General features: G+C 43.0%; 1 protein-coding gene and 1 long non-coding RNA gene across 4 annotated transcripts; both read right to left on the minus strand.

Moving 5' to 3' along the window:
• Positions 1-183: 183 nt before the first annotated feature.
• LOC125380927 lies at positions 184-832 on the minus strand. The gene is made up of 3 exons (XR_007221534.1): positions 645-832; positions 420-512; positions 184-267 (listed from the first exon to the last, which is right to left on the minus strand). It is a non-coding gene; the product is annotated as an uncharacterized LOC125380927 (long non-coding RNA).
• An 11,198-nt stretch (positions 833-12,030) lies between these two features.
• LOC124128799 (mesenchyme-specific cell surface glycoprotein-like) lies at positions 12,031-27,037 on the minus strand. Of its 3 annotated transcripts, none has more exons than XM_046492269.2 (11): positions 26,958-27,037; positions 26,225-26,418; positions 24,160-24,426; positions 23,294-23,498; positions 21,540-21,681; positions 21,089-21,203; positions 20,373-20,537; positions 14,825-14,881; positions 14,154-14,386; positions 13,845-14,068; positions 12,031-12,176 (listed from the first exon to the last, which is right to left on the minus strand). In XM_046492269.2, the coding sequence occupies exons 2-11, from the start codon at positions 26,397-26,399 to the stop codon at positions 12,071-12,073; spliced, it is 1,689 nt and encodes a 562-aa protein (XP_046348225.2). In that variant the 5' UTR covers positions 26,400-26,418; positions 26,958-27,037; the 3' UTR covers positions 12,031-12,070. The 3 variants fall into 3 exon arrangements, with proteins under 3 accessions (XP_046348225.2, XP_046348223.2, XP_046348226.2); XM_046492267.2 differs by having other exon boundaries at positions 26,916-26,979; XM_046492270.2 differs by lacking the exon at positions 26,958-27,037 and adding an exon at positions 26,838-26,861.
• Positions 27,038-27,573: the final 536 nt, after the last annotated feature.

A 27,573-nucleotide genomic window follows, 5' to 3' on the forward strand; every position in this document is an offset into this window, starting at 1 on the left:
CTATATTAAATAACTTGAATCGGCCATAAATAATAAATATTATAACTCGTCTACATCGAAGAAATATATTGTCGAGAAATAGTTATACTCAAAGTAGCATGTGAACATAAGTAAAACGTGGAATTCAGTACAAATGTTTTATTACATTCTTTTTAATCGTCAGTAAAATTCACCAGTACTGACCTCTGATTCTTCCTCGCTCGTGGAAATCATGAGGTTTCCCACATCACAAGACATGTCTTCCGATGTATCGCAATTGATCAGTTCCTTGAACGAAAATATAGGAAATAGTAAATAAAGATTTATACCAGAATACACCTCAGTACACGTACATCGTATACGGATATATTTATAGAAAATAGTTTACATAGAGTCGAATACGTTATAAAACACTATTTTTATACTCGGTTTAAACATACCTCCGCATCCGTATTATGATCGCTATCATCCTGGGTGTCATAGGAAACGGTAAATATTTCGTTGTCCCAGTTGCCGTACCACGAAACCTCTTCCTACAATAGAAAATATAATTCAGGCTATTTTATAGTATGTGCAAGGTTTTCATACTCGTTAAACAATTTGAACGGTAAGTAGTTGCACGCTTTGACAAGCTCAGAAAAAACAACAACCAAAAAACAACATACCCCGAAATCCGATTCAAAATCCTGACTCTGTTCAGCGGGAACGTTTTCAACATTCACAATTATGACGTCATCATCATCTTCCTCGTTGACCCTTTCGGCTTCCAATAGTCCCGCCAATAGCTCCAAATCAGTGACGCCATCGCTCCACGAATCAGTGTCTGTTTCAGATGCTTTCTAAAATAGCGGTAATAATTCCATACATTACTAACGGTACAATTACACACGTTTGGTGTTTGTTTTTTTACATAATAAATGTGTCTATAAAATACATTAGCTACACACTAGTATTTAAGAAAACAATTCAAACATACCTCAAGATCAGCTTGCGTAGACATTTCTCGTTCTACATTCTCTAAGTGTTCTACTAAGATCGAGTCATCATCGTCATTTTCGAACTGATCTTCAACAGTGACCGATAGTTGATCCTCTTCTTCCTCGCGGAGATGTTCTAAGAAGGCGAGAACTTTGTCTAGGTTATCAGAAGTCAAAGTCTTCAGGTACTCGGTTATTTGTTCCTGGGCCATGATCGTATCGTAGAAATGTACTTTCGAAAGGCGCACTCACCAGTTAATATAGCAGTTAACTACCTGTCATTAAACGTCATGTATGTACGATAACGATCAAACAATATTATGCTGACACGACAGCCGGATTCAATTACGAATGCATCGATGTTAAAGGAGATATCGAGGACAAAGAGAGGTCACGTGTCCTCTCACTAATTAAGTAAATAGTTGTCCCTTGTAATACACTGGTCAGTGGAAAACTTACCCCACCCCTTTGACACCTAGTCACAGCCACAGATGGGTCGACAGCATTCTCGTCGCCACGGCTTTTCATTAAAATAATTCTTATCATAAGGGTTGACCAGCGGTCATGAGTCGAAGGGTTACGAGTTGGAGATAAACTTAATACATGTACTATCATTGAATGACACTGGACAGATCCTGTCCAGATACTGTCCAGATACTGACCCGATACTGTCCACATACACACCAGCTGCTAACCAGATGCAGAGAATTGTATAGGTAATCTAACTTGTGCTATCTAATAACTACGTTTCTCGGACAATGGGCGGAGATTTAAGGCACTATTTATTGGCGAACATCTACGTGTTTCATTCCTGCAGCAAACTACTCTTTGCAAACATGTCAGATAGCTCACGTCCCGTCAACGGTCAGCGCTGTCACCTGGAACTCGGCAATGATGTGTACGTGGTAGCGTCTACTTGGCGAGGTGTCCTTAAAATTCATGTACGTGAATACAGAAGGTCGGGGGAAAAGTACATCCCAACCAAACGAGGTATTACCTTAACATTACAACGGTGGAATGAGCTCGTGTCAAACAGATCCAGGATCGAAGAAACTATAGAAGGCGGTGAAGGCGGCGAATTCAAATGTCATCTCGGCGGGAATGTGTACGCTAATATGCAATCAGACTACCCCGGACTGGACATTCGCAAATGGTATTGGAATGGCGAAGAAGACACGATAAAACCGTACAGCCGCCCGGGAATTAAACTCTGGCCAAAACAGTTGGAGAGTCTGCTGCAAAGTTTCAATGCTCTGCCCGATTATGTGCCCGAACTAAACATAACCGTACCGTGTTATATGGAAGCCGACCATATGAACCAAATGGGTTATTATATGTGTTCGGAGTGTAACCCGAATGGACTGTCGGTGTGGAACTAATACGTCGTTACCGATGACCCCTTTACCTGTTGCGTCGGTCATCCTGACAACTTTGTTCCCGTGACGTCTACACGTTTTCTAAGAATAAACATACATCAATCGTTCTCAATGTTTTTGTCTTTATTCTGACCGTCTCTAGTGGACATTTCAGGTGTCAATATTGCTGGAGTATTGCTAAAAGCGGCGTAAAACCATTCCCACTCACTCACTAAAGCCAATTTCACCTCTGTCTTTATTCGATATTTATAACGTTTTCTGCTCAGGTGTTCGACATTAGGTGGACTGTCGCCGACATGTCAGGACACGTAGAACTATCGTGGGATACATTCACGTTTAAACACCCTTTCCGCGTATTGATAAGTGGAAGTAGCGGTGCTGGAAAGACAACCTTTGTATATAAGTTGCTGCAGAGTTTAGATAACGATTTACCACTGTGCGAAAAACCCGAGAAACTGCGAGAAACACGGTATAACCATATATTTTATACGTAACGTCATCGAAGCAGAAATGTTAGTTCGAGATAAGAGTTGGATAGTCGTAGACGATTTTCTGGGCGATATTACGTCAGAGGAAGAGTCAGAGTTACTTAGATGGTTCGTGAAAAAGTCGAGTCACAGAAATGTATCACTCATATATTTACAGCAAAATTTATTTGCTAAAACGAAACACCATCGAGCTATAAGTTTAAATAGTACTCATATGGTAGTTTATAAAAACCCGAGAGATGGGTCTCAAATCGAAACATTAGCTCGTCAAGTATATCCCACGAAAATAAAATTTATACGAGAGGCGTATTACAAGGCGACGAAATTACCTCATACTTATTTGATGTTAGATCTGACTCCCGCGACACCCGAAACGTATAGATTTAGAGGGAATATATTTGACGGGGCAATAGATGTATACATACCTTACTCGTAGCGCAAACACGCGTTACCTTAAAGCACTACGTTACGGTATATAACTGTCAAAATAATGCGCGAGTGTTTGTCCATAACGTTACATCCATTGTCTTAAAGGGGACGGTATAACGATGCTAGTATTATAAGAGGTTAACCCTAGAGGTCTACGCGCATTGTCTCGTGGTACCGCTGTTACGCCTTAAAGGGTAGGTCTACGTATAAAATCAGAACTCGTAGTCCAACCGTACGGGTATAAAGGGTGACACTGTCGTCCTTAAGAGGTGTTAATACGCGAAATTACCTCGCCCTCATCATTCGATATCGTCATGGCGTGGTGTCAACAAGGTTGTAAATCGTGGGACCGCGTACATAGTGCTGATAAGGATGGAGCCTATAGTAGCGAAAGTTGTAGTAGCGATTCCCGGGACAGTAGTGACGACAGCGCGACGTCTGAGTACGACTTCACCGACACTAGTGACTACGATACATCTACAACTGAAACTAGTTCGGAAGAAGGGAGTAGTACCGATACCGACGATGAAAATGTTAACGTAAATCCGGCGAAAACGATCGATAGTCACGTGACTAAACCGAAGACGTCCGGGGTACAAAAGAATAAATCTAACGTTAACCGTCTCAAATTGAAGCTAGACATTCCTCCGGCTACATCTTGGGAAGAGTCATGAATAAGAGTATAGTGAAGAAAAATGCCGATATATTACACTTTATGTGTAGAGCAACGCCTCGCGTTAGAAACAAGCTTATACGTCATTTACCTAAAGAAGTCGTAGACGCCATATCCGAGGTAGCGTCGAATATATTTCTCGGACACGTACCGATGAGTGTCAGTCAGAGAAAATCCTTACTCAAACATAGAACAAAACTACACGAGCTCAGAAAAAAGCGAGGGTCTGTAAAACAGAAGAAACGAATACTACAGCAAAAAGGAGGATTTATCGGGGCATTAGCGGCAGTTTTAGCGCCTCTGGCTATTAAGGTCTTGTCGGGTATAGTATCGTAATGTCTTCGGATCAAGCCAGACGTATGATTTTAATCCCCTATTCTCTATACGAGACTCTGACGCAAAAACGGGATAACGGTATATTGAAAAAAGATTTTATTTTCAATCAGTCGAGGAAAACTAATTTAAACGAGATTCGAGAAACGCTGGAAAACGACGACACTACTTCCTATGACCGGCTACAGAAATACAACGGTCTCTTAGAAAAAGCTTTAACTTTACAACGTCGAGCTAGAATAAAAGAGGAAAAGCCGCGAAAGGCATTATCCGTCGACGAAATACCGCCGAAGCAAAAGCCAGTCCAGACCAGTCACGACGGATTTAGCGTAGTGTCGGATACGTTGCAAACTCTACCTAAAACGTATAAAAATACCGCTCTCTCGATACTGGAACGCATAACAAAACATCCTAGATTGGGGTGGGACGAATATGGGAGGTTAAAGGTCGATGGTCAGACTTTACGAGATCATAGGGTTGCCGATATCGTAAGGGATTTATCTCGCACTAAAACGACAGCCTCGCCCCCTAAGGGTTGGGATATCGTCCTGGGGTTATTAAAGGAACGGGGTTTAAATAGGGAGATGATAGGTAATAGACGACGTTGGCGAGAGTTAGAGTGGCAGTACGGGCACGAAGACACTGAACATGAACAAATTTACACCCCGAGTCCCAAGAAGAAAACAAAAAGTTCGAGAAAAAGTTTATCGTGGGAAGCCACCTATTCTAAGTAAAAAGTGGTCTGATTGGTTAAAAAGAGTTTATTACGACAGAAAGCATGTCGCGAGTTATGGCGGCGTTACACCTTTAATGGATGCTATAGGTCGGACTAGGAAACGCAATAAACCTACGCGTGGAATGGTACAAAACTGGTTAGAAAGTCAGACAGCGTATACGCTGCACAGAGATGTACGAAATAAGTTTCAGAGAGATTCGTTTAATTCGTCTATCGTTACTAGCGACCAGTTGTGGCAAATGGATTTGACCGTTATGGCGTCTTTGGCTAGCGAGAATGACTCGTATAAGTATATCTTGTGCGTTATAGACGTGTTTAGTAAAATGGCATGGGTGGAGCCTTTGAAATTAAAAAATCCTTTACACGTTCTCGAAGGTTTTAAACGCATTCTCAAACGCGCTGAACCTCGAACTCCTGAAAGTATTCAAAGCGATAAGGGAAAAGAATTCGATAACAAATTATTTAAAAGTTTTGTAAAAAATGAAATGCAGTCCAACTATTATACTAGTCAGAATCCTCAAACCAAGTGCGCGGTTGTTGAAAGATTTCAAAGAACCCTAAAACAACGTATGTGGAGGTATTTTACTAAAACCCGTTCTTACAAGTATATCGACATATTACAAGATTTGGTGACGGCTTACAATTCGAGTTATCATAGAACTATAGACAGAAAACCTCTGGAAGTCAGACGAGATAACCCGGTAGTTGAAATAGGCGTGCTCGATTTCATAAAAAGTTCGCGAAAGAAACGCCTGAAAAAATTAGCGTTAAAGGTTGGTACTCCCGTTAGATTAAGTAAAAGTAAAATGGCGTTCGAGAAAGGTTATACTTCTAACTGGACACGGGAAGTGTTTTACATTACGAGAGTAGTTAAAGGTAGACTGCCCCTGGTGTATAAAGTGGGAGACTATTCGCGGAATGAATTAGTTGGAACGTTTTATCGGGAGGAACTACAGCCGGTTAAAGAGCCCGATATGTACGAAATTGATAACATCATATCAGAAAGAATTAATCCTGAAACTGGGCTGCCCGAGGCGTTTGTTTCTTGGAAAGGGTACTCAAAAATTTTCAATCAGTGGCTACCGAAAGATAGTATTTTACAAATCGTGTAGCTTATATACGGATCGATCGAGAGGTTAAAGGGGTAATACCGCGATGGATTCAAACCATACAAACTTTTACGTTACGCTACCGAGTGACGCCTCTATGGTTAACAGGCCTGAAAACAAAGCCAATGAGTACACGACTGATTTACCTTATGCATTACATTTGAATAGACACGAATGGGAAGTAGGGGTATCTCAAGTTCAAATACCCGTGACATGGCGTAACGTACATAACCCTCTCAACACCCTCAGCGTATCGATCGTCGGTAAAATCCTTACGACCTCAAGCGGTTCCCGTGGCAACGTGGATTTGCCTTTCGCGCATGCCTGTTCGCTAACCATTGCCGAGGGACATTATACCGGCAGCCAATTAGTTGCGGTGATCAACGAATCGTTACAGAGAGGTATCAAGTCCGAAACCAAGAAATTGTCGGATGTAGATGCTAATGAATTTTATTACTATCCAACGGATTGGGAGTTTTTAACTATTAAGAACCACACCGTTTATTTCAAATTACCTCCTGTTTCCAAAGAAGAAGAAAAACAATATAGCCGAGTAAGACTTTTCAAAATATCGATAAAACTTCACCCAGCCTTAGCGAGATTATTGGGTTTTGTGACAAAGTCCGATGAACACGTGTTTACGTTACACGAGGAAAAGCAGGCGGCTACCTTACCCCTTCATACCCTTAAAGATCAAACATTCCATAACCTGTACCTGTACAGCGACATTATAGAGTTTCAAGTTGTTGGAAACGCGTTAACTCCATTACTCACTCACGTACCCGTTAGTAAAGCTATGTTGGACGATTTTGTCTACGTCAAAGACTATAACCCTATACTGTACGTACCATTACGATATGAAACTGTGCGAAGTATTAGTATCTATATTAAAGACGATGCGGGCAGAAGTGTATCATTTCAAAGCGGACGGTCAATGGTTAAACTACACTTTCGAAAGAGAAGCGCATAATGCTTCATCCATATCGTAGAAAGAGACGTTCTCGACTTCAGTTTGGTGGGGGCGTACCCGTTTATACGGGACGATATTATCAAGCGGGTGGAGGATTTGGGAACATACTCGGTGCTTTGGGGAGAATCGCGTTACCTATGATAAAATCGTTGGGAAAGAGTGCGCTCAGAAGCGGAGTTAAGAAATTATCTAATGTCGTTCGAGATGTGGTGGAGGACGGCGTAAGTCCGCGGACAGCATTTAAGAGAAGAGCTGGGGAATTTTTGTCAGAAGGCGTGCAATCCGTGAACGGGACAATACGTACCCCGCCGGCTAAAATACGCAGAAAGAGGAAGAGAAATAAACCGCGTAGACGATGATTCGTGCCGAGGCTATACAATGTGCAAAGTCTGAACTAGATTTATTTTCAGTACCGGGTGTTGTGACGAGCATGACCGATAGTCAATGGGTGCGATATACTCCGACAACCTCTACAATCGGGTCTGGACCCATACGATTCGATATCCTAAATCCCGTTAATAGTTATATCGATTTAGCGCAGTGTTATTTGCGAATTGTTGTCAAAGTAACTAAAAGTAATGGCGACAATACAAACCCGAGAGCATCAGGACAGGATAATAATATACCTCCGGACCACGTGGCGCCTATAAATAATTCCCTTCACAGTCTTTTCCGCGATGTAAGGGTACAACTCGGTCAAAATCAGCAGGAGGTGACGCCTAGTCTCGGTACGTACCCCTACCGGAGTTATGTGGAATCGCTACTGTCCTTCGACGAAGAATCTAAACAGAGTTTTATGACGTGTCAAGGATGGTATATGGACGAAGCCAACAAATTTGACGATCTCAATATGGACAATGTTCGCTGCAACTCGGGGACGAAAAAACGGTGGAAATCAATAGTTCCCACGCGTGAAGTAGAATACGTGTCAAGACTTAATTGCGATATATTTTTACAACCCCGTTATCTTATAGACGGCGTTAATATAAAACTAGAACTGATTCGTTCATCGGATCAGTTTTGGTTGATGTACGCCGGTGGTGGGACTACTTATAAAAGTGAGATCGTCAGAGCGGAATTTTACGTGAGACAAGTGGAAGTTTCGCCACGAATAAGAGAACTACACATTAAAGCCTTACAGAAAGGGATAACTGCAAAATATCCTATAACGCGAGTCAAGACAACTGCTCACGATATACCAACGGGTGTAAGAGATTATCATAATCAAACTATTGTGAACGGAGATCTCCCGAAACGTATGGTCGTTGGTTTGGTGGAAAATAATGCGTATGCCGGTACATGCCATTTGAACCCTTTCAAATTTGGTCATCAAAGTTTGACAAATCTAAACGTAAAATTGAATGGCCAAGAGGTACACGGTAAATCTATACACGTAGATTACGACGACGACTCGTCCAGATTGTACGAAACTTACTTAGACCTGTTTCGTAATGGCGGTGGACTGTGGCGAAATGGATTACACGGTATAACGGCCGAACAATTCCGTGGCGGTTTTACCCTGTACATTATCGATTTTAGTAACGATCTAGGCGCGGATGAAGGACATCACTACCCTAAACAATCGGGCAAAGTAGGAATCGAACTGTACTTTTCACAACCGCTAGCTCACCCTTTGACCATGATTACCTATTTGGAAATGAATAACTGCATTGAAGTGGACGCGTACCGTAACGTTATGATGACGTAAAGATGCTGTACACCTCGGATATAGACGCTTTCGTGCGAGGCGACTACGAGTTAAAGGACGTCTACAAAGGCACATTACCTAGGGATTATTTACTACGTACGCATAAACGAGAGACTTTACCGGCAGCCTATATCGTGAACACTGCGCCAGCTTCGCATTCGGGATTACACTGGATTTGCTTTTACGTACCGAATAAAGATACCGTAGAAAGTTTTGATTCATTCGGTTTGAATAATTCCCTTATGTATGCTGAATTCAATAGTTTTAAATATCTATACGGTAGACGTGCATACAAATATTCTAGTAGAAAGCTTCAATGTTACGATAGCGTTGTTTGCGGTTACTATTGTCTGTATTTTCTATATTATCGGTGTCGACACAACTCCATGAGTCGTATTTTAAACAGTTTCACCGATGACTGTACTATAAACGATGATATCGTACACTCTTGGTATTGGAATAAAAAAGCGTTAAAAACGTATATGCTACTATTTTGTTGTTTATTCGGATATTAAAGCAACGTACGGCTACAGGTTAAACGGTTGATAATAAGTATGACATGTTGGTACATTCGATATAATCGGGTGTAAATAGCTCCCGTCAACGGATCGGTCAGACGTATTCAGCGTCAGCGATCCGCGATACCAGCTGCTGCGCAACAGCCTCTGGTGATTAACCGATAACAACGGCGATGCGGTCAGCGTCAATGTCGCTCACGCACGGTGTCATAACTATTGTTTAGAAGTGTCAGTTTCAAATGTTCGCGACTATAGAAGGTAATGAAAACGGTATGATATTTCTTAATACATAAACGTGTTTAAATACGACATTGGGAAAGCTTATGTATAAAGACAGTGTCTATTCACGACATATTATACGTTGTCGCGCCTATTATGGAAGGTCTACACTTTCCAGTAACGTTAAACAATCCGAGTTCAGTCTTTATCAAAGGTAGCAATTGTAGCATCGTTCTCCATTCTTGCATGGTCATTGCTATTCCTTTAATGGTGGCCTTACCGGCCAGAAACATTCTCACGTCCAAAACTGTACGGTTTTCAACTCGACATACGTTTAGCCTGGTCACTGCCGACAATTTGAACTGATTAAGCGAACACTTTTCGTCACGGGTGTTCAGACTTTTTATAGCCTCAGATCTGGGTAGATATTTTAATGTCTGGAAAATAGCGTTAGAGGCTTCGATCGGAGAATTATTAGTTGTCCTAGTGATCCATTCGGCTACCGAAGAACCGGTTAGAAGACACATCAGGATAGATGTACCTATAATCATAATACGCTTCTTTCCTTTAATGGATAAATTTGTACCCAACAAACCGCATTTAGCGGTAGCGATGATGGGAGGTTCGTCAACAGGCTGTTCCATGCTTTCTCAACTGTTGAATTAGCTAGTGGTTCGCCGGTTACGTGTATACTATTTAATTCCGCAAACCGGTGTTATATATATAAATCTAAGTTACCGGGTTTGAGTGCGGGTCACTGACCCGGAACTATCACGTGATTGCCCGGCGTTGGACGTTCATTGGTTATGCGGCTGGTCACGTGATTTTGATGGCCGGACCGTCATCGCGGATTTATCATTGCAGCTCGAGCTGTTGGAGATATCGGACGTGAAAATGGATTCTCCAGATTTAAGCGCGGATTGCGAAGCTAGTGTCGACTACGGATGTAAATGTTTGGATGCGGATAGCTGTCGGAGTTCGTGGACAGTGAAGTCGGATATTATGGTCATTCCCGATCATCCTTCCTACAGGTATTTTAAAAATCGTTTAGATACCTTCTACAAATTTCCTATTCAAATTAAGCAGACTCCTCTCGAGCTGGCCAGGTGCGGGTTATTCTACACGGGAATGAACGATTGCGTTCAGTGCTATATGTGTGGTATTAAACTGTACAAATGGAAATATGAAGACAAAATATTACAAGAACATAGAAGACATTCCCCCAACTGCGTCTACCTGAAGACCGTATTTGGCTCACCATCCACGACGATCTAAGACGTCGTCAACATCCACGTGTACAGCGTACGCACAGGTTCCTTACGGAACCACCAAATCTCCCAAAAGAAAACTTTTAACATTTTGCTGAGACGCTTTCAATAAAGATATCCTTTCTCTATTTCTTTTTTCAGCTGGAGAATGTCACTTTGTAATTTTAGAATTTCTTTTTTATTATTATTGTATACACTAAGTATAGAATAGCATTCACTAGGTTTAATTATGAATAAGTTACATAACAGCGCTCTAATCATAATTGGATGGGACCCTGGGTGGAGGGGTGGGACCCCTGGGTGGGGGAGGGGTCCTGCGGGTAGAAATCAGCCAATGAGAGGACAGAAATATATGACGTCATTACTCTGGGTTGGGAGGTGGGGGAGGGGGACCCTGCGGGTAGAATCAGCCAATGGGAGGGCTGCAATATATGACGGGCAGAAATCAGCCAATGGGAGGGCTGCAATTAAAAAACGGGCATAAGTGCACTGTATACTACTACTGATGTTTGTGGTAGACTATAGTGTATATGTAGATGTTTCTGGTGGACTATAGTGAAAGGGTAGATGTTTCTGTTAAAGTATGGTGTATGGGAGAAGTTTCTGGTGGACTATAGTGTAGGGGTACCTATTTCTGGTAGGCTATAGTGTAGGGGTAGATGTTTCTGGTAGGCTATAGTGTAGCGGTAGATGTTTCTGGAAGGCTATAGTGCAGGAATAGATAATTCTGGTAGGCTAAAGTAGAGGGGTACATTCTTCTGGTAGACTATAGTGTATGGGTTGATGTTTCTGGTAGGCTATAGTCTTGGGTAGATGTTTCTGGTGGACTATAGTGAAGGGGTAGATGTTTCTGGTGGACTATAGTGAAGGGGTAGATGTTTCTGGTAGGCTATAGTGAAGGGGTAGATGTTTCAGGTAGACTATAGTGTATTGGTTGATGTTTCTGGTAGGCGATAGTGTAGGGGTAGATGTTTCTGGTAGACTATAGTGTATGGGTAGATTTTTCTGGTAGACTATAGTGTATTGATATATGTTTCTGGTATTCTCTAGTGTAGGGATAGATGTTTCTGGTAGAATATAGTGAAAGAGTATATGTTTCTTGCAGACTTTTGTGTAGGGATAGGTGGTTCTAGTAAGCTGTAGGGTGGGCATATATGTTACTGGCAGACTATTTTGTCGGGGTAGGTTTTTTTCTGGTAGACAATGATCATGTGGTTGGTGTATCTGGGAGTATATTACAAGCAAAATCTGATGATATGTTTATTGTAAAGGTTGTACAATGAGGATTTACAACTTTGTTGCTGGCCATGTTTCGTCAGCTAGGGTATAGACAGACACGCTGCCACTGGCCTCAGATGTCACGATCACCTTTGGAGTTCCGGTACTTGAGAACCTGAAGAACAAAGCATTGTGACTTAATGGTAATATTAATGTCTCTGTAGTTCTATGTCAACTCAACTACAACTCAACGTGATCTCTTGTGCACAATAAGAACGAACAAGTTCTGAACTTCTATACATAATTGGCATGCCATAAACGTGTTTGTGGGGATAATACAACCTTCTGTACAGAAAAGAGATGTTAATTGTGAAAAGACATTATTCAAATAGGCGTCTTTGGACATCAAACCATATTTCAAACACATAAGTGCGATGTGTTGGCTTCTGGCGTCGCATTTTTAACATGGAACAACACGTGGTCGGAAAGCATGAAATTAGCTGCAAGCAGATGATTTCTAATTTCTGGTTAGTAACTCCGGAGGGCCGGGGCGATTGAACAGCGATGTGATTGGCTGTTTGGGTTCGATTTCTTAAACCCTTTTGCATTAAATGACCCCATACTTGTGTTGTTGACTAAGGGCGGGGCGAACATTTACAGAGACCTGTTCTAAAAACTGCAACATATTGGCTACCTCTCGCTGATTTCTACAAGTCTGATCACAATTACTGCATTAAAGCAAGTATCATAGGCAGTTTGGGGGCGGTCGGGTAGCCTAGTGGTTAAAGCGTTGGCTCGTCACGCCGAAGACTGGGGTTCGAATCCCGACATGGGTACAATGTGTGAAGCCCATTTCTGGTGTCCCACGCCATGATATTGCTGGAATATTGCTAAAAGCGGCGTAAAACCATACTATATTACTCACTCGTAGGCAGTTTAGCAGGGTATATGATTTAACAGGGAGTTTATATGTCTTATATATTCCCTGAGATAAGTATATATCTTTCTTAATATTCACAAGGCTGCCCAATACAAATTATTACGGCAGCTGGGCTATTATTATCATGGCCAGCAGCACGAACACGGAGTCATGTGCGGGTCAGCGACTTCTATTTAACACTAGAGAATGGTCGTTTGGCTAGTGAAGCTTAACATTGTGAATGAGGTGCGGGATATTGCAGGCTGACCAGAGAGGTATCATATTCGATACGTGGCAGCTGGTCAGTGATTTGATTGGTGTAAGTTAAAAAACTTTCTGTTGGCCGAGACCTGACCCTAGGACAGCGGCTAGGCAGGTTGGCTCTCTGACGCCTTTGAGATGCTGCCTGGCCACGTCTGTCTCATCTAATCCTGATTATATAGATGCTGTAGTTATTACATCACAAATAAAGCGTTGTGGACCCATTGATGGACTCCTGTGATTGAAGGACAGATATCTCACACAACCAGCCCGGGATACAATAGTTAAAGCTTACGTGTTACTGTGGATAATGAACATCAACAATATTAATGGCTCCGATCGATTTGTGGATCTTTCACGTAAGACTTGGGGGCACGGGTGGCCCAGTCGTCTAAGGTGCCGCGATTCGCTGTGCAGAGTTGCGTCCCTTGGGCACGCCAGAAACCTATGATTGTGGGTTCGAATCCCGGTTCGCCCCAATTATGTTTCTAGGTTTGTCAGCACCATACCCGTGCTCGTGGGTTTCACCGAAGTGGTAAACGTCTGAGACTTGCATCAGTTCGGGCTTTCCCCCCACATGAAGCTGACACCCCACGATATAACTGGAATACTGTTAAAAGCAGCGTTAAACCCAACTCACTCACTCACTCACTTCAGACTTACTTGATGTCAGATATAATGGCATCTCCCATGTCCTCCCTGGTGTACAGATTTGTCCAGGTTGCATCTATTTCCCCGGCTCTGTGCACGCTCTGGAACTCTGGGGTGGCGGTGTCCACATTAGGCTGCAACGTATATACATACAGCATACCGTTCCTGCCACTTCCTATCACCAACACTGTACGCCCATTGAAGTCGCCAACAGCCACTGAATTGGGTTCCGGGCCCTGGAATTGATATTTAATAAAATAAATCATAATTCTTTCCGATGTATATAATCATATACAAAAGTACAGTGGTTTGTCCTCTCACCATCCATGGTGATCTGGCGTCCATCTCTTGCACGGGGGTTTCCAAAAAGGTGGCGCAGTTACCATTGAATGTATTTGGGAAGTGCTGGCGACTGTACCTCTCCAGCTCGTCACCGCTCTCCCAGGTTCGCTCCATCGACTGTGTGTTCCAGATTGAGAACCCACGTCCACCGAAAGCATAGGGAACGTTCGGCGTGTTATCAAACCCGTCAACGTTAGAGACGTACAGGCGACCTGCAAATATTGAAAAAACAAACGGCATACAAGCATAATAATCTGTTTGCACTGGACGGTACTTCAACACCCTCCACCTTTGACACTGAACTTCGCATTGCTGCTATAGCTAGAAGCCCTCGAATAGTTTTGGCATCTCCTGTAAATCTAGCTGCAAATTAGAGTTGTATTTGGCGTGCTGAGTTACAACATAACACATCCAGTTGGTCAGAAATGGTCTTCAGTAAGAACCGCCTAATGAGGATCGGGTGCTCAGGGTCCGTGACATGCCCGACTCTGTGGTCATCGTGTCCAGTGACGTGACCGTTACTCAATCTGTCACAGATTGCCTGGTTAATATTCAGTTATTTACAGGCCGCCGTGATATAGCAGGAATATTGTCAACTTGGGCGTCAATCAACTCACTCACGTACAATATAACCTTGCTAATGTCTATACCTAGTTCTGCGTTATTGGTCAACTCTGAGCCCAGGGTGGCGTCGTCAATATTCCAATCTGGAAACAAATATAGACAAGATTATATCTGTGACATGTACACATACCAATTTTCGTTCGTTAAACAGACCACCCGACATATAAATATTGAATCAAATTATAAACTACACAATCCTAAAATTTTAACATTTTGACCAGTTATCATTGTTGGCCCTTATTGTGCATTTAAACAGTAATGGCCACGTATTGTCTTCAGATAACACCCGTTTTTGTGCAGGTGAATCGATCAAAATCATATGCACAGCACTATAGTGGCAAAAGTGGTTTTTCACGTGCAACTGGTCACGTGGCCATAATACCGCACATGTTTTCAGCCATACTTGTAAGCAGTCATTAACAAAAAATAGAAAGACACAAGAAAACAAAAGTCTTTACGGCCATTTGTCATGCCACGCCTTTCAAATGTGCAACGTGAATGTGCCATCGACATGTTTCAGACGGGAACGTCCGTAGCTGAAGTCGCAAGGACGATGGGTTGTAGTCGACGGACTGTTTATGATTTACAGACGCGTCTACAGCAAACGGGTACCACCGCTGATCGCCCTCGGCAAGGTCGACCACGTGTGACGTCACATGCAGAGGATCGTCAGATTGTCTTACGTCACCTCCGTAACCGATTTTTGACGGCTACATCAACCAGAAATGAACTGTTTAGGGGTAGACTGAGTGCGCAAACTGTTCGAAACCGTCTGAGAACTGCTCACCTTTAAGCACGACGGCCATACTGCGGGCCGATTCTGACTCAGTTCCACAGATGTCAACGTCAATTGTGGGCACAGCGACACTTAAGATTGACTCAGAGGAATTGGAATCAAGTCGCCTTCAGTGATGAATCCCGATTAAATCTTCGATTCGCTGATGGTAGGGCGAGGGTGTGGAGGCGCCGTCATAAACGTTACGCCCAGTGTTGTGTACAGGAAATTGACAGATTTCGAGGCGGAAGTGTCATGGTGTGGGGTGCTTTCTGTGGCAATGCACGTTCCAGGCTTCTTGTCATCCGTGGCAACCTCAACTCTGCTGCTTACCGCGACCAGGTACTGGCACCAGAACTTCTGCCTTTAGTGGCAGCACATGGACCCGGTTTGATCTTCCAACACGACAATGCCAGACCCCACACAGCAGTTTTGACAAGGAATTTCCTTCAGAATGCGGGAGTCAACATCATGGACTGGCCGTCAAGGTCTCCCGACCTCAATCCCATCGAACACGTCTGGGATGCTCTTGGCAGAAGTCTGCGCACTCTCCAGAACCAACCACAGAATTTGCAAGATCTTGGCACCATTTTGCAGCAACAATGACGTCGTCTTCCCAATCATGTGTTCACAAGCATCACAAGGTCCATGCGGAGGCGTTGTGCGGCAGTTGTCAACGCACATGGTGGCCATACACGCTACTGAACTTGTGTGCCATCAGATTCTCGTGCTTGGGCCTTATGTTTAAAACTGTTGATGTTATTACCGAATACTGTAGGTGCTTGGAACAAATTATGGTTACCACCGTTAAATAAAATCCTTCTTTGGACATTAATGATTAAAAATTACCTTCTCTGATACATTTGACCGTTGTATATCATATATGGGATTACTTTTAAAAATGTGAAGTTTTTAATTTGACTCAGTATATATATCTCTGTGCATACGCATTAACAAAAAGTTCCTGCTTTTGTGTGTACAAACATGACAACACCAACGTTCAAGATCTTTATTTGACAATGTCGCCAGCTAATGGTAAGTCAAGCCCTAAAATGTCAGTACGCAGAACGATTGTACGTAAACTTTATAAGTCAAACAGCGGGACTGTGCAATCAACATGGTTCGGTTTCTTTTATCTCTCAGCTGACCTTCATCCTGTCCGTACTATTTGGGAAAAGGGAAATAGGTTGTTAATTATACGACCCTATTTTGAGGCATTGAAAATATAAAAACTCGAGTCTGCTTGCATTGTTGCAGCTTCAAACGAAGGACAAGGTCACCATGAGGATCAGAAACGAGAACAGTCATCTCCACACAGCGTTGTACGCTACAGCAGACACCAATAGGGTTGGTTGGTTGGTTGGTTTTTTAACGCCGTCCTCAGCAATATTCCAGCTATATGACGGCGGTCTGTAAATAAGCGAGTCTGGACCAGATAATCCAGTGATTGACATCATGAGCATCGATCCACGCAATTGGGATCGATGACATGCATCAACCAAGTCAGCGAGCCTGACCACCTGATCCCGTTAGTCGCCTTTTACGACAAGCATAGTCGCCTTTTATGGCAAGCATGGGTTGCTGAAGACCTATTCTACCCCGGATCTTCACGGGTCGACGCCAATAGGGAATGTTATTGTTCACATTTCTCCAAGGCTCGCATTTCAGTAAACCTACACTGACCCCTGGACCTATCCTCGCAATCTCAAACTACCCGCCCTTGATTTCCATTTGCCCGTTTGATTGGCTGCATTACTAGGTCTAACGGACCAATCCGAATGCGAGTTACAAACCAGCCTCGATGTTTGGTTGGCCAGTCTCACTAATTATGATCGAGTTTGCGAGAAATTCAACATTAAAGAACTGCATGACACGCAATTGAATGAAAGCCCTCAATGATAATTAATGGAAAGAATGTCTTCATGTCCAATAAAACTGGCGGTGGCTTTGGTTTCTAGGTAATACGAGCTACTTCCCTTACCCTTTCCCTTCCCCTTATTTCGACGTTTGATTGGTCGATAAGATGCTAATTATATCAAGGGCGGGTAATTTGTGATTGCGAAAACTACGGGAATGGATCCAGAGGTTTGTGTACGTTTACCGAAGGGTATATCTCGATTTTTTTTTAATGTCTGCTGTAGATCTATGCATAAGTAATGAAGACTGCAAAGCGACTTTTATATGTGTGACGAGCTTGTTTGGTTTAATAAAGAGTTAATCTCGAACAGTTTCGTATTTTTTTATGAATGAAAAAAAGAATTCCGGCGTTACTTTTCATGAGTGACCTAAGCTATGTCATGATTATCCAATCAAAACTAATAAAAGTAGGTCAGCCTTGTATTACACGTGTGTGGCGTACGACTTTAGTATGTCACCACCTGCCTCTACACCCGGTGAGTAATAGAACCGTATACAGAACTGATGGAATACCGAGTGTGGACCATCTTCCAGAGGCAAAGGAGTTAACTGACTATAAAAGTCCAATTTTCCACCCTTGCCGAACTAGGCTGGTATTGTGGAGTTACATTTTGGCTGGACTAACGAGTCTATGCATAGTCCCATCAAAATCACGCACCGAAATCGAAATCAGGTTCGTAAACTGTCGTGCAGATTTCGATCGACTGCAGTATTTGCAAGCATGTGCATCGCCAACTCATTATCAACAGACACTATTCCAAATCTTTTCATGTTTTTAATCAAGGTGCTCACGTGATTTGATGCATTTCGCGATGTAAGACCCGTTTTATCACAATATAGATCTTGATTATCGATCAGATCGTCCTGACTGGGCGCCACCATTTTGTGTGAAGCAAACGCATGTGATACGAGAGTTGGAATCTGATTAGTCCATAGGAGAGGCTAAGAAGGGGCATAACTGGTAATAGCAACTGGTGGCGCTACGATCGAGCCCAGTAATTTCAGCCAAGTTCGGCAAGGGTGGAAACTGGATTTTTAAAGTCAGTTAACTCCCTTGCCTCGGGAAGATGAGTGTGTACATGGAAGACAACGTTTAACACAGGCTTTCCGAAATGTTTACTGGGACCATACACGCTACAACTTTATCGGTACATCACTGACAAGAAATCTGATGCATGGCATCGGCACGGCGGCAAAATCTGTTTGTTATATTATTTAACAATAAAATAATTTTCACAAAATGTTTAATCAACACCGGCATGTTTGACACAATAAGAACCATATTGGTTTTAACTCATTCCCTGTTTTACATCTTACACATTGTTTTGACAACTGTGCGATTACCAGATTTACACTCTCAATTTGATAAACAATGTCTTTCAAAAGTAAAGAAGGGCAGAAGCTTATTCAAATCGGAACTAGCTCAAGCCACATTCAGCTTGTGATGACCCGGCACATAGGCAGTATACCCTTTCGTTGTTAATGTTAACTTTCAAACAAATGTCATGCATTTCAGGATCTAAATACAACTTAACAACATATTGGTAATTTTAAGAATTAGTTGACCAAATATGACGTTATGAATAATTGTTAAAAAATAGAAATGCTTGTACTCTGTTCAGTTACCCATCAATTGAACAGAATTTTTAGAAAACTGCCTCACTCTCATTATTATGGTAAACCGTCAGAGAAATGTCCTGCATTTCAAGGTTTAAATAAACAATAAACGGAACAACTAACAACATATCGGAAATATTTAGAACTAGAAGGACACACATGGCATGATATAAACAATTGTTTAAAAATATTGTGGACACAGTGAGCGCATATGGTGATCAGTCAGTATCACCTATATTCGAAGTAGATAAACACCTTGTGGACAGTGAGCGCATATGGTGATCAGTCAGTATCATCTATATTCGAGGTAGATAGACACCTTGTGGACACAGTGAGCGCATTTGGTGATCAGTCAGTATCACCTACATTCGAGGTAGATAGACACCTTGTGGACAGTGAGCGCATATGGTGATCAGTCAGTATCACCTATATTCGAGGTAGATAGACACCTTGTGGACACAGTGAGCGCATTTGGTGATCAGTCAGTATCACCTATATTCGAGGTAGATAAATACCTTGTGGACACAGTGAGCGCATATGGTGATCAGTCAGTATCACCTATATTCGCGGTAGATAAATACCTTGTGGTCACAGTAAGCGCATATGGTGATCAGTCAGTATCACCTACATTCGAGGTAGATAGACACCTTGTGGACAGTGAGCGCATATGGTGATCAGTCAGTATCACCTATATTCGAGGTAGATAGACACCTTGTGGACACAGTGAGCGAATATGGTGATCAGTCAGTATCACCTATATTCGAGGTAGATAAACACCTTGTGGACAGTGACCGCATGTGGTGATCAGTCAGTATCACCTATATTCGAAGTAGATAGACACCTTGTGGACACAGTGAGCGCATTTGGTGATCAGTCAGTATCACCTACATTCGAGGTAGATAGACACCTTGTGGACAGTGAGCGCATGTGGTGATCAGTCAGTATCACCTATATTCGAAGTAGATAGACACCTTGTGGACACAGTGAGCGCATTTGGTGATCAGTCAGTATCACCTACATTCGAGGTAGATAGACACCTTGTTGACAGTGAGCGCATATGGTGATCAGTCAGTATCACCTATATTCGGGGTAGATAAACACCTTGCGGACAGTGAGCGCATATGGTGATCAGTCAGTATCACCTTTATTCGAGGTAGATAGACACCTTGTGGACAAGTCTTTAAAATAAGAAACTGGTGCGTGTTTTTTATGTTACGTTGACGAGTATCAACGGAAATATTGTTATTGAAGTCTACTGTACATACTCAGTGATGCTGCTCTAGCATAGTCTTGGAAGTTGACCCCGGGGATGGTGGTTGGTCTCCCCTCGTCAAGTGTCAGCAGGTAAGGTATATCAGCCCCCCATGTGAAGAAGACGACTTTGTCGGGCTGGTACAAGCTGCGGATTCTCCTCGATGCCATCGCGATACCTGTAATACCCGTGATATAAGTACAATATCCAGAAATCTTGCTCCTTGAGTGACTGACATATACAAACATGTACGAGATCAGTGTATGTATACTGACTCCAACAACAGGCAGGTTTGTGTCACAAATGTTGTATTAAAGTCACCGAGGTGGTGTATGCGATAATCGATCTACGACATTTCTCGACTGTAAATCGTTTATTTCATAAACTGTCAGATCCTTTGGGTGATTCCCAACCCGTATATATTAGAGAGATTGACGATATGGGTTGTAGTCAGGTAACAAATACATCCCTTGGGGGTTGGGAATCAGCCAGTCAGTTGAGGAAGAAGGGATGTATGTGTATCCTGACTACAGCCCATATCGTCAATCTCTCCGCTAATAGCAGACGAAATAGGCTGCCAACTTAATAAAAACTAGTTTACATGTAGTCTTGTGTTAAACAGTTCTGGTATACTTATATATGTAAGTTTTTAGTTTCACGTAAAGCAGAACTGGTGTGAGTAAGCCAAACGAAATCCAACACAATTTGAGTCTACGTCATTGTGCTCACCGTTGTCGCTGTCGCTTGCGTCCAAGGAGAGGAATTCCCAGGACTTGTTACCCATTGAGTAAAGGCTGGTGATCACCGAGTTCTCCAGGTCGATCCTCGCGATAGCATTATTTTCCTAGAATGATCTTCTCGTGTATCATTTCATGTTCCCATAATATATATTCAATGTAACATAATATTACATGGCCATTTTATGATACGTCTGTTAGAACAAACATTCTCCCAAAGGCATGATGTCAATCTCTACATGTGGTGTGACGGGCGCATCCAAAAACAACGTGCAGAGGCATATCAAAACAGATGCTGAAATGTAAGAAATACGTTTCTTCGATATGGCCATTCTTATACAATCAAGATGCCACCACGTTCAAAGTTCTCTCACTCACTTAAACAAATGTACTTGTTTAGACACAGATATATACATTAATGGGGTTGTTACATGTTGACTTACCTGTAGGGTAATGTAAGCGAACCCATTGCTGGGTGAGATGGCCACATATTCCGGCTCCACGTTCTGGGAGAACTGGATGATGTTGCTAGCGTCAGTAGGGTCACGGCGAAGCCAGTAGCGGACTCCCCTATCAAGTATCTGACTGAAAGAAGTTATCTTAAATTTAGTGAGAGACGATGTAATACGCACATTGAATCAGGTAATGCTCAAAATGCACCATTTACAAGTGTATGTTAAATTCATTAAGAAAAGCTAGAACATACTAATATACTATTCTAAAAGTAGGGGATAGCCGGAAATAACTTAAAATGTCCCAAATTGTAAGATATATTAGCTTCTAGTAACAGTTGTATGAATGAATGAATTTGGAACACATTACAACCAGTAGTGTATGTAGAATGACAGTAGAGGTCATGACCACCTACAATCTTGAATGATAATCGGGCTTAGATGGAAAATTTCCACTTTGACACTTTCGGTTCAGTATGGCGTAATACCACAATGATTTGTCAAACATTCATTCACTCGACGAGGCATACTGCATATGAGAAGCGATTTGAGAGAAAGGTCTTGGCTCATTGCTGGCCATGGCATGGTGAAATGGGGTTTAACGTCGCGTCCAAGATTATTGCACTTATATCGCTACGTGCATGTACGTGTGTGTGTGGCTGCTTGTACTAGTCCGGACTGATGCCGATTTATAGTGCTAGCTCACTAAGATATCATGCCGCAGTTTAACATAAATACCCCACTCAGACACAGTATACTGACTTCGAGCCAACCAGTCCTTGTTTTAGCCCCTTAATGCCGAGCGCCAGACAGGGTAACAACAAGTACCATCTTTTAAGGTCTTTTGGTACTATCCAGTGACGTTTCCTGGCACAATATAGAGTGGGGTTCGCTCAGTCATAGTGATGCCACCCCACACCAAAAATGACCCAATGTCAAATCTGTCGTGGGTGCTCAGGTGGACATTGGTTTGACGCTCATTTCGACGTCCAGATACTACCATGCAAAGAAGCGTAGAGTGTAAACATGACACGTGACCAGGGATGATGACCCCAGTTTCGAGGTTGTATTCACCATTGACATCTGTTAGCAAAATGGCGATTTGTAAGGGATGCCACACCAAGTGGCCGTCGAGAATGGAGATAATGTGCATGTTGACGATTTTTAATATTCTGACCCGTATCTCATATTCCAGTTTAAGTTTGCAGCAATTGGATTCGCCCTTTGAGCTCAGCTTGGTTTCCGATCAATCGATGTTTCACTCTTGTCGTTTAACTGAGACGCCCTAAACAAATCATAGACTATGAAACATTGAACGCATAGGCCATTGCACGCTGATTTCTGCCAGTTTCGTTCATGTCAGCAGCCTAAAGATGCTCCGCGCTTTGCAAACGCAACTTCCCTAGTTCATACACAAAACAATGAATGAAATCAAGTAAATAACAACTGAATGATAAGCAGAATCAGTAAAATTGACAGAAACAATGGTCCACAGAGATTAATCGCCTTTCTGTCATAATCAGAAATAACACATTATACACGTGTGTGGCGCTACTGCGTGCAGTGCGTGCAAACTGTAGGATGTGTTTTGGTGTTTAGTTTCACAGACGTAAACGTTCTTAAACAGGATGTTTATCGTCAACACTTATCTTTGTTCTAACACTTGCTATTAGCATTTATAGTTCACGCTCCCCTTCTTTTTTAAACAGTATATCAGTAGAATGTCTTTTGCAATTTGAAATTACACAAGTTCGCTCTGTTCGTTGAATCTTCTGAAGTCGATTGTTGCGACTGTTGGTATAGCGCCAGGCGTTGGGGAGAATGTAAGCACAGAAACTGTCCCCTCGGGGTCAAAGAAGGTGCCATCGACGACCCGGGGCTCCCCCTCGTTAGATACGACCAGACGACGACAGTCGCTGGTGAACTTCATGTTGTCAGGATGGGCTCCCACTGGAAGGGAACAGATCATATTACAGGTCACAACTATATCGACATGATTATATTCTTTCATATCAAGCTCTTCAAAGTTATTATATTGACTGCTGATTTATTATGAAGAACAGCATTTATGACAAGAGGGAGACCCAACCGATTATTGTAGCTTATTATTGTGGACCTGAAGACTGGTTACCCAGAAGTCAGTGATTTGGGTTTAACGCCGCTTTAACTGTATTCCAATTTTATCACGGCGTGCCAGCTTAATGTGCGGGTGAAGCCTGAAGTGATGCAGGTCTCAGACGATTACCACTTGTTTTAAAAGCCACGAGCACTGGTATAGTGCTGACGGACCTAGAAACATAATTGGGGCGAACTGGGATTCGAACACCCAAACAAAGGTTTCTGGAGTGCCAAAGGGACGCAACTCCTGACAGCGAATTGCAGTGCCTTAGACGACTGGGCCACCTGCGACTCCTGATTACTTATAGGAGACGCACCAGGCATCAGATGTAGGCATGTCTGTCCATTCACATTACGCTACGGCAAAGTCTATATTCGCCTATATTGAGCGACTTTTCAGTGTTGATATGTTATGATTGTAGGTAAATCTGCATAGTATTCTGAAAATTGTGATGGGACTTTCTACATTAAGTTGCCAAGATATTCAACTGACCGATAATCCTGGGATCTGTTGGGTTGAGGGGAGTAAGTGTATCGGAGCTGCTCTCAAACAGATTGTAAAGAACCAGATGTCCCTCAAAAGCCACAGAATCTTGGCCGTCAAAGGTGACGGCCAGTGTGGGTGTAACCCCCGCCGCCCGACACAGCTCCACATCCAGTGGACGGCCGTCGGTGGCGATGTTGAAATTGTATGCGTAGACTTCCTGCGGGTTGGCGGGGTCAGCGAGGGAGATGACGTGCAACATAGCCGTGTCACGACCTGAGAATACAAAACTGACATGTAAAAAAAGGGGCATCTGTCTCTCGTATTCTTTTAAATAAGTTAGCTTCGAGATAAATCGCAAAGAACAATAATTACATTTTCGTTGTGTTCATTATAACTCCTTCGTTGTGATTAGCTGAATTGGTCATTGCATTCATTTCCCAATGTAAAATAATTAGCCACGCCCACCGAAGCGGACTACTTTTATTACTATGGATTGTCGAGGAATCCCAATATTACAGTCGAGGGAATTCCTTTTCTGCTTACCTGCATCGTTATGCACAGGACTTTTAGCGACATTTATTTACATTTAGTACTAACTACTAAATGACTTTATTGCGAGTATCCAAACCATTGGCTAATTACGCCCGTAACCTAATCTCCCCTTGTAACTGAATCACCCCCGGGGCAGCACCTTGCACCATGCCCGGGGCAACAGATCCCGCGCAAGGGTCCCCCCTCTTTTGTTACATCCTATACTCCACCATTCGCACACCGTCTCTCTTCAAGTACACACGTGTTTCGCTGTATCTAATCACATGTGGGCTACGCTGCTAGTAACAAATTAACTTGCTTCCAAATTAATACTCGTGCTTAAGGTTACCTGCCTCTCAGTGGGAACCTTGTCTTTCCCGACTTTTCAGCTGGGGAATCGTTAATAACTTAGGTCGGGCAACCAATTGCCATGTATATGGGCCGGCGGCGAGTCGTCTTGTCAAGCGGTAGCAGTTGACAGTTGGGTCAGCGGCAGTAGTGGCGACAATGGTTTTACTAATGGGGCCAGGCAGTGGGATCTGCTTTGGCCGGCTACCTGGGGCCCGGCAGCGGTTGTCTAACTTAGGCCAGCAGGGGTAGCTGCTTCTGGCAGCGTGGTAGTTGCCAAGCAATGGTAGCGTTTAAATATGCTACGCTGGGGCCGGACAGCAGTAGCGGTCTCAGGCCAGCAGCGCTAGCTGCGAATCGCCGTTGGCCACGCTAGCGGCCATGGCAACGGGAGCATTTTGGTATACCCAACTAGCAGCGTATTAGCCCACTAGTACCTGGACACCCTCGGTCATTTAATCCAATCATGCCTCTCCTTGGCATATCGCGGGATAAGCATAGTCATGGTCCAAACCACCCATTGAGGCCGAAGGCCGAGTATGAATGGAAAAGGAGGGTCGCTCGCTTGTTGTTGTTTTTTGCACGCTCGTTCCACAAATTTCATGTCTTTTAGGTTTAATTTCTAACACGCATCAAACCCGTGGTTTATTTCAAAATAAACCTCGTTCTGTAATGACGTCATTTCTGGAGATTGGAAAATGCGCTCGCAAAAAGATGATATCATATATTCGACGAGGTTATCGACGAGGAAGTGTCTAGTAAGTTGTTGCCCGTACATGTAGCTAGGCTACGCAGATAAACGCAGTGGCCGAACGATCGCATCCAAACGTGAGAGATATATGACAATAGGTATGAGGAGAAAAGCCACAGAAAATCGACGTGAGATTGTGACAATATGCGGGTAATACCCGACTTAACTCATCTGTTCGTAAAATGGGTTTGTCCGACATTTCCAAGGTCGGATTCTATTCAGGGAGTCATCATTATTAAAATGTGGGTAAATATTTTAAAAGTTTGTACATTTTATCAACATCCTAAAGAGACTGTACATAATGTCCATATCTCATATAAACCATTCACGACTCATGGTTTATTCTTCCTGCAGTGTTTTATTGTATGATAAACAACTATTTTATAATGTATCCAAAACTGCATCAGCAGAACAGCAAGGTATACGAAATACTTGACTCACCAACAACATAGAGGTAACTCCTGACATCATCATAGGCGCTCTCCCTGGCTGTTCTGCTGTCGACGACGTACTGGCCGTTACGGTCGGGGAGTCTCAGATAGGATGCCTCTTTCAGTACCACCACACCATAGGCCACGCCCACTAGGGCAACCATTCCCACCAAACACATGTGCATTGTGCTGAGGTGTAAGAGTCTGGTATAAACAAGAGATGATAGATGTTGCATTCGAAACCACCACGGTATTATACTTCATTTCATTTCCGTCCTAATTTCCGTCACAATTACTTAAAGAAACATATGTTTCCATATTTGCCTTTGCCCTCTCGCGTTAGGTGATAATGGCAACAGTAAAAGATATGCAGACCTCATAACAAAATAAGCCATTGGTCCTCTGATGTGAGTGAGTGAGTGAGTTGGGTTTAACGCCGCTTTTAACAGTATTCCAGTTATATCACGGCGTGTCAGCTTAATGTGGGAGGAAAGCCCGAAGTGATACAGGTCTCAGACGTTTACCACTTCGGTGAAACCCACGAGCATAGGTATGGTGCTGACAAACCTAGAAACATAATCGGGGCGAACCGGGATTCGAACCCACAATCCCAAGGGACTCACAGCGAATCGCGGTACCTTAGACGACTGGGCCACCCGTGCCCCCTCCTCTGATGTATTGTGGTAACAGAAGAACCTCACCTGATCCGGACTTTACTTGAGTGGACTGTACAAAGGTCTTACCTGGAAGAAGATAGAACAGACTACTCCAACAAAATGTTTCAAGTATGCACCTGGACGTTCCCAGTGCACCCACGCCTTGAGATGTACAAACCTGCATGTCAGCCACCATCAGCTGTCACGGGGCCCCACCAGTCTACAACCTAGATTAAAGCCCCTATCTCACATACACGATTTAAGAAATTGCGAACACGATTTAGGAAAAGTTGAAAAATTGTGTTGATTCATGCTCGACCTTGTGGTTTATGCAAATTTCTTAATGCTTCCATCACACCAAAGTAGTTCTATCCTGTTTTACCCCATTCTAAACAAAATACTAGAACGGTCTGTGATCACGGTAGAACGCGTAGTTTGGCGTAAAATACGATGCTAGTTCGTTCATAAGCAGTCCTCAATACGTCTATCTCGTTCTTATCTCGTTCTTAGCCAGTCTGCAGTCCGTTTGTATCCAGTTCTGATCTTGTTAAAGTGCCCGTTCACCTCATCCCGACAACGTTCGAAGCAGTTCGAGCAAGTCCATAGCCGTTCTCAACCCGATCTTAACCAGTTCAACCTCGTTCTACCTCGTTCACAATACGTCCAAGCTAGTTCTAACTAATTCTTAACCCTGCCAACTCGT

This window comes from Haliotis rufescens, unplaced genomic scaffold (genome assembly GCF_023055435.1).
Source record: "Haliotis rufescens isolate VD_foot unplaced genomic scaffold, xgHalRufe1.0.p SCAF_16, whole genome shotgun sequence".
NCBI lineage: Eukaryota > Metazoa > Mollusca > Gastropoda > Lepetellida > Haliotidae > Haliotis > Haliotis rufescens.

What these genes read in the sequence shown, in the direction of transcription:
- LOC124128799 (XM_046492269.2), bottom strand. Translation starts at nt 26,399, where the DNA reads ATGCACATGTGTTTGGTGGGAATGGTTGCCCTAGTGGGCGTGGCCTAT. An exon ending in TGCTAGAGCAGCATCACTGA is followed by an intron (nt 14,882 to 20,372) that starts GTATGTACAGTA and finishes ATTTGTTTCCAG; the next exon opens with ATTGGAATATTGACGACGCC. An exon ending in GCCATTATATCTGACATCAA is followed by an intron (nt 12,177 to 13,844) that starts GTAAGTCTGAAG and finishes TTTGTTCTTCAG; the next exon opens with GTTCTCAAGTACCGGAACTC.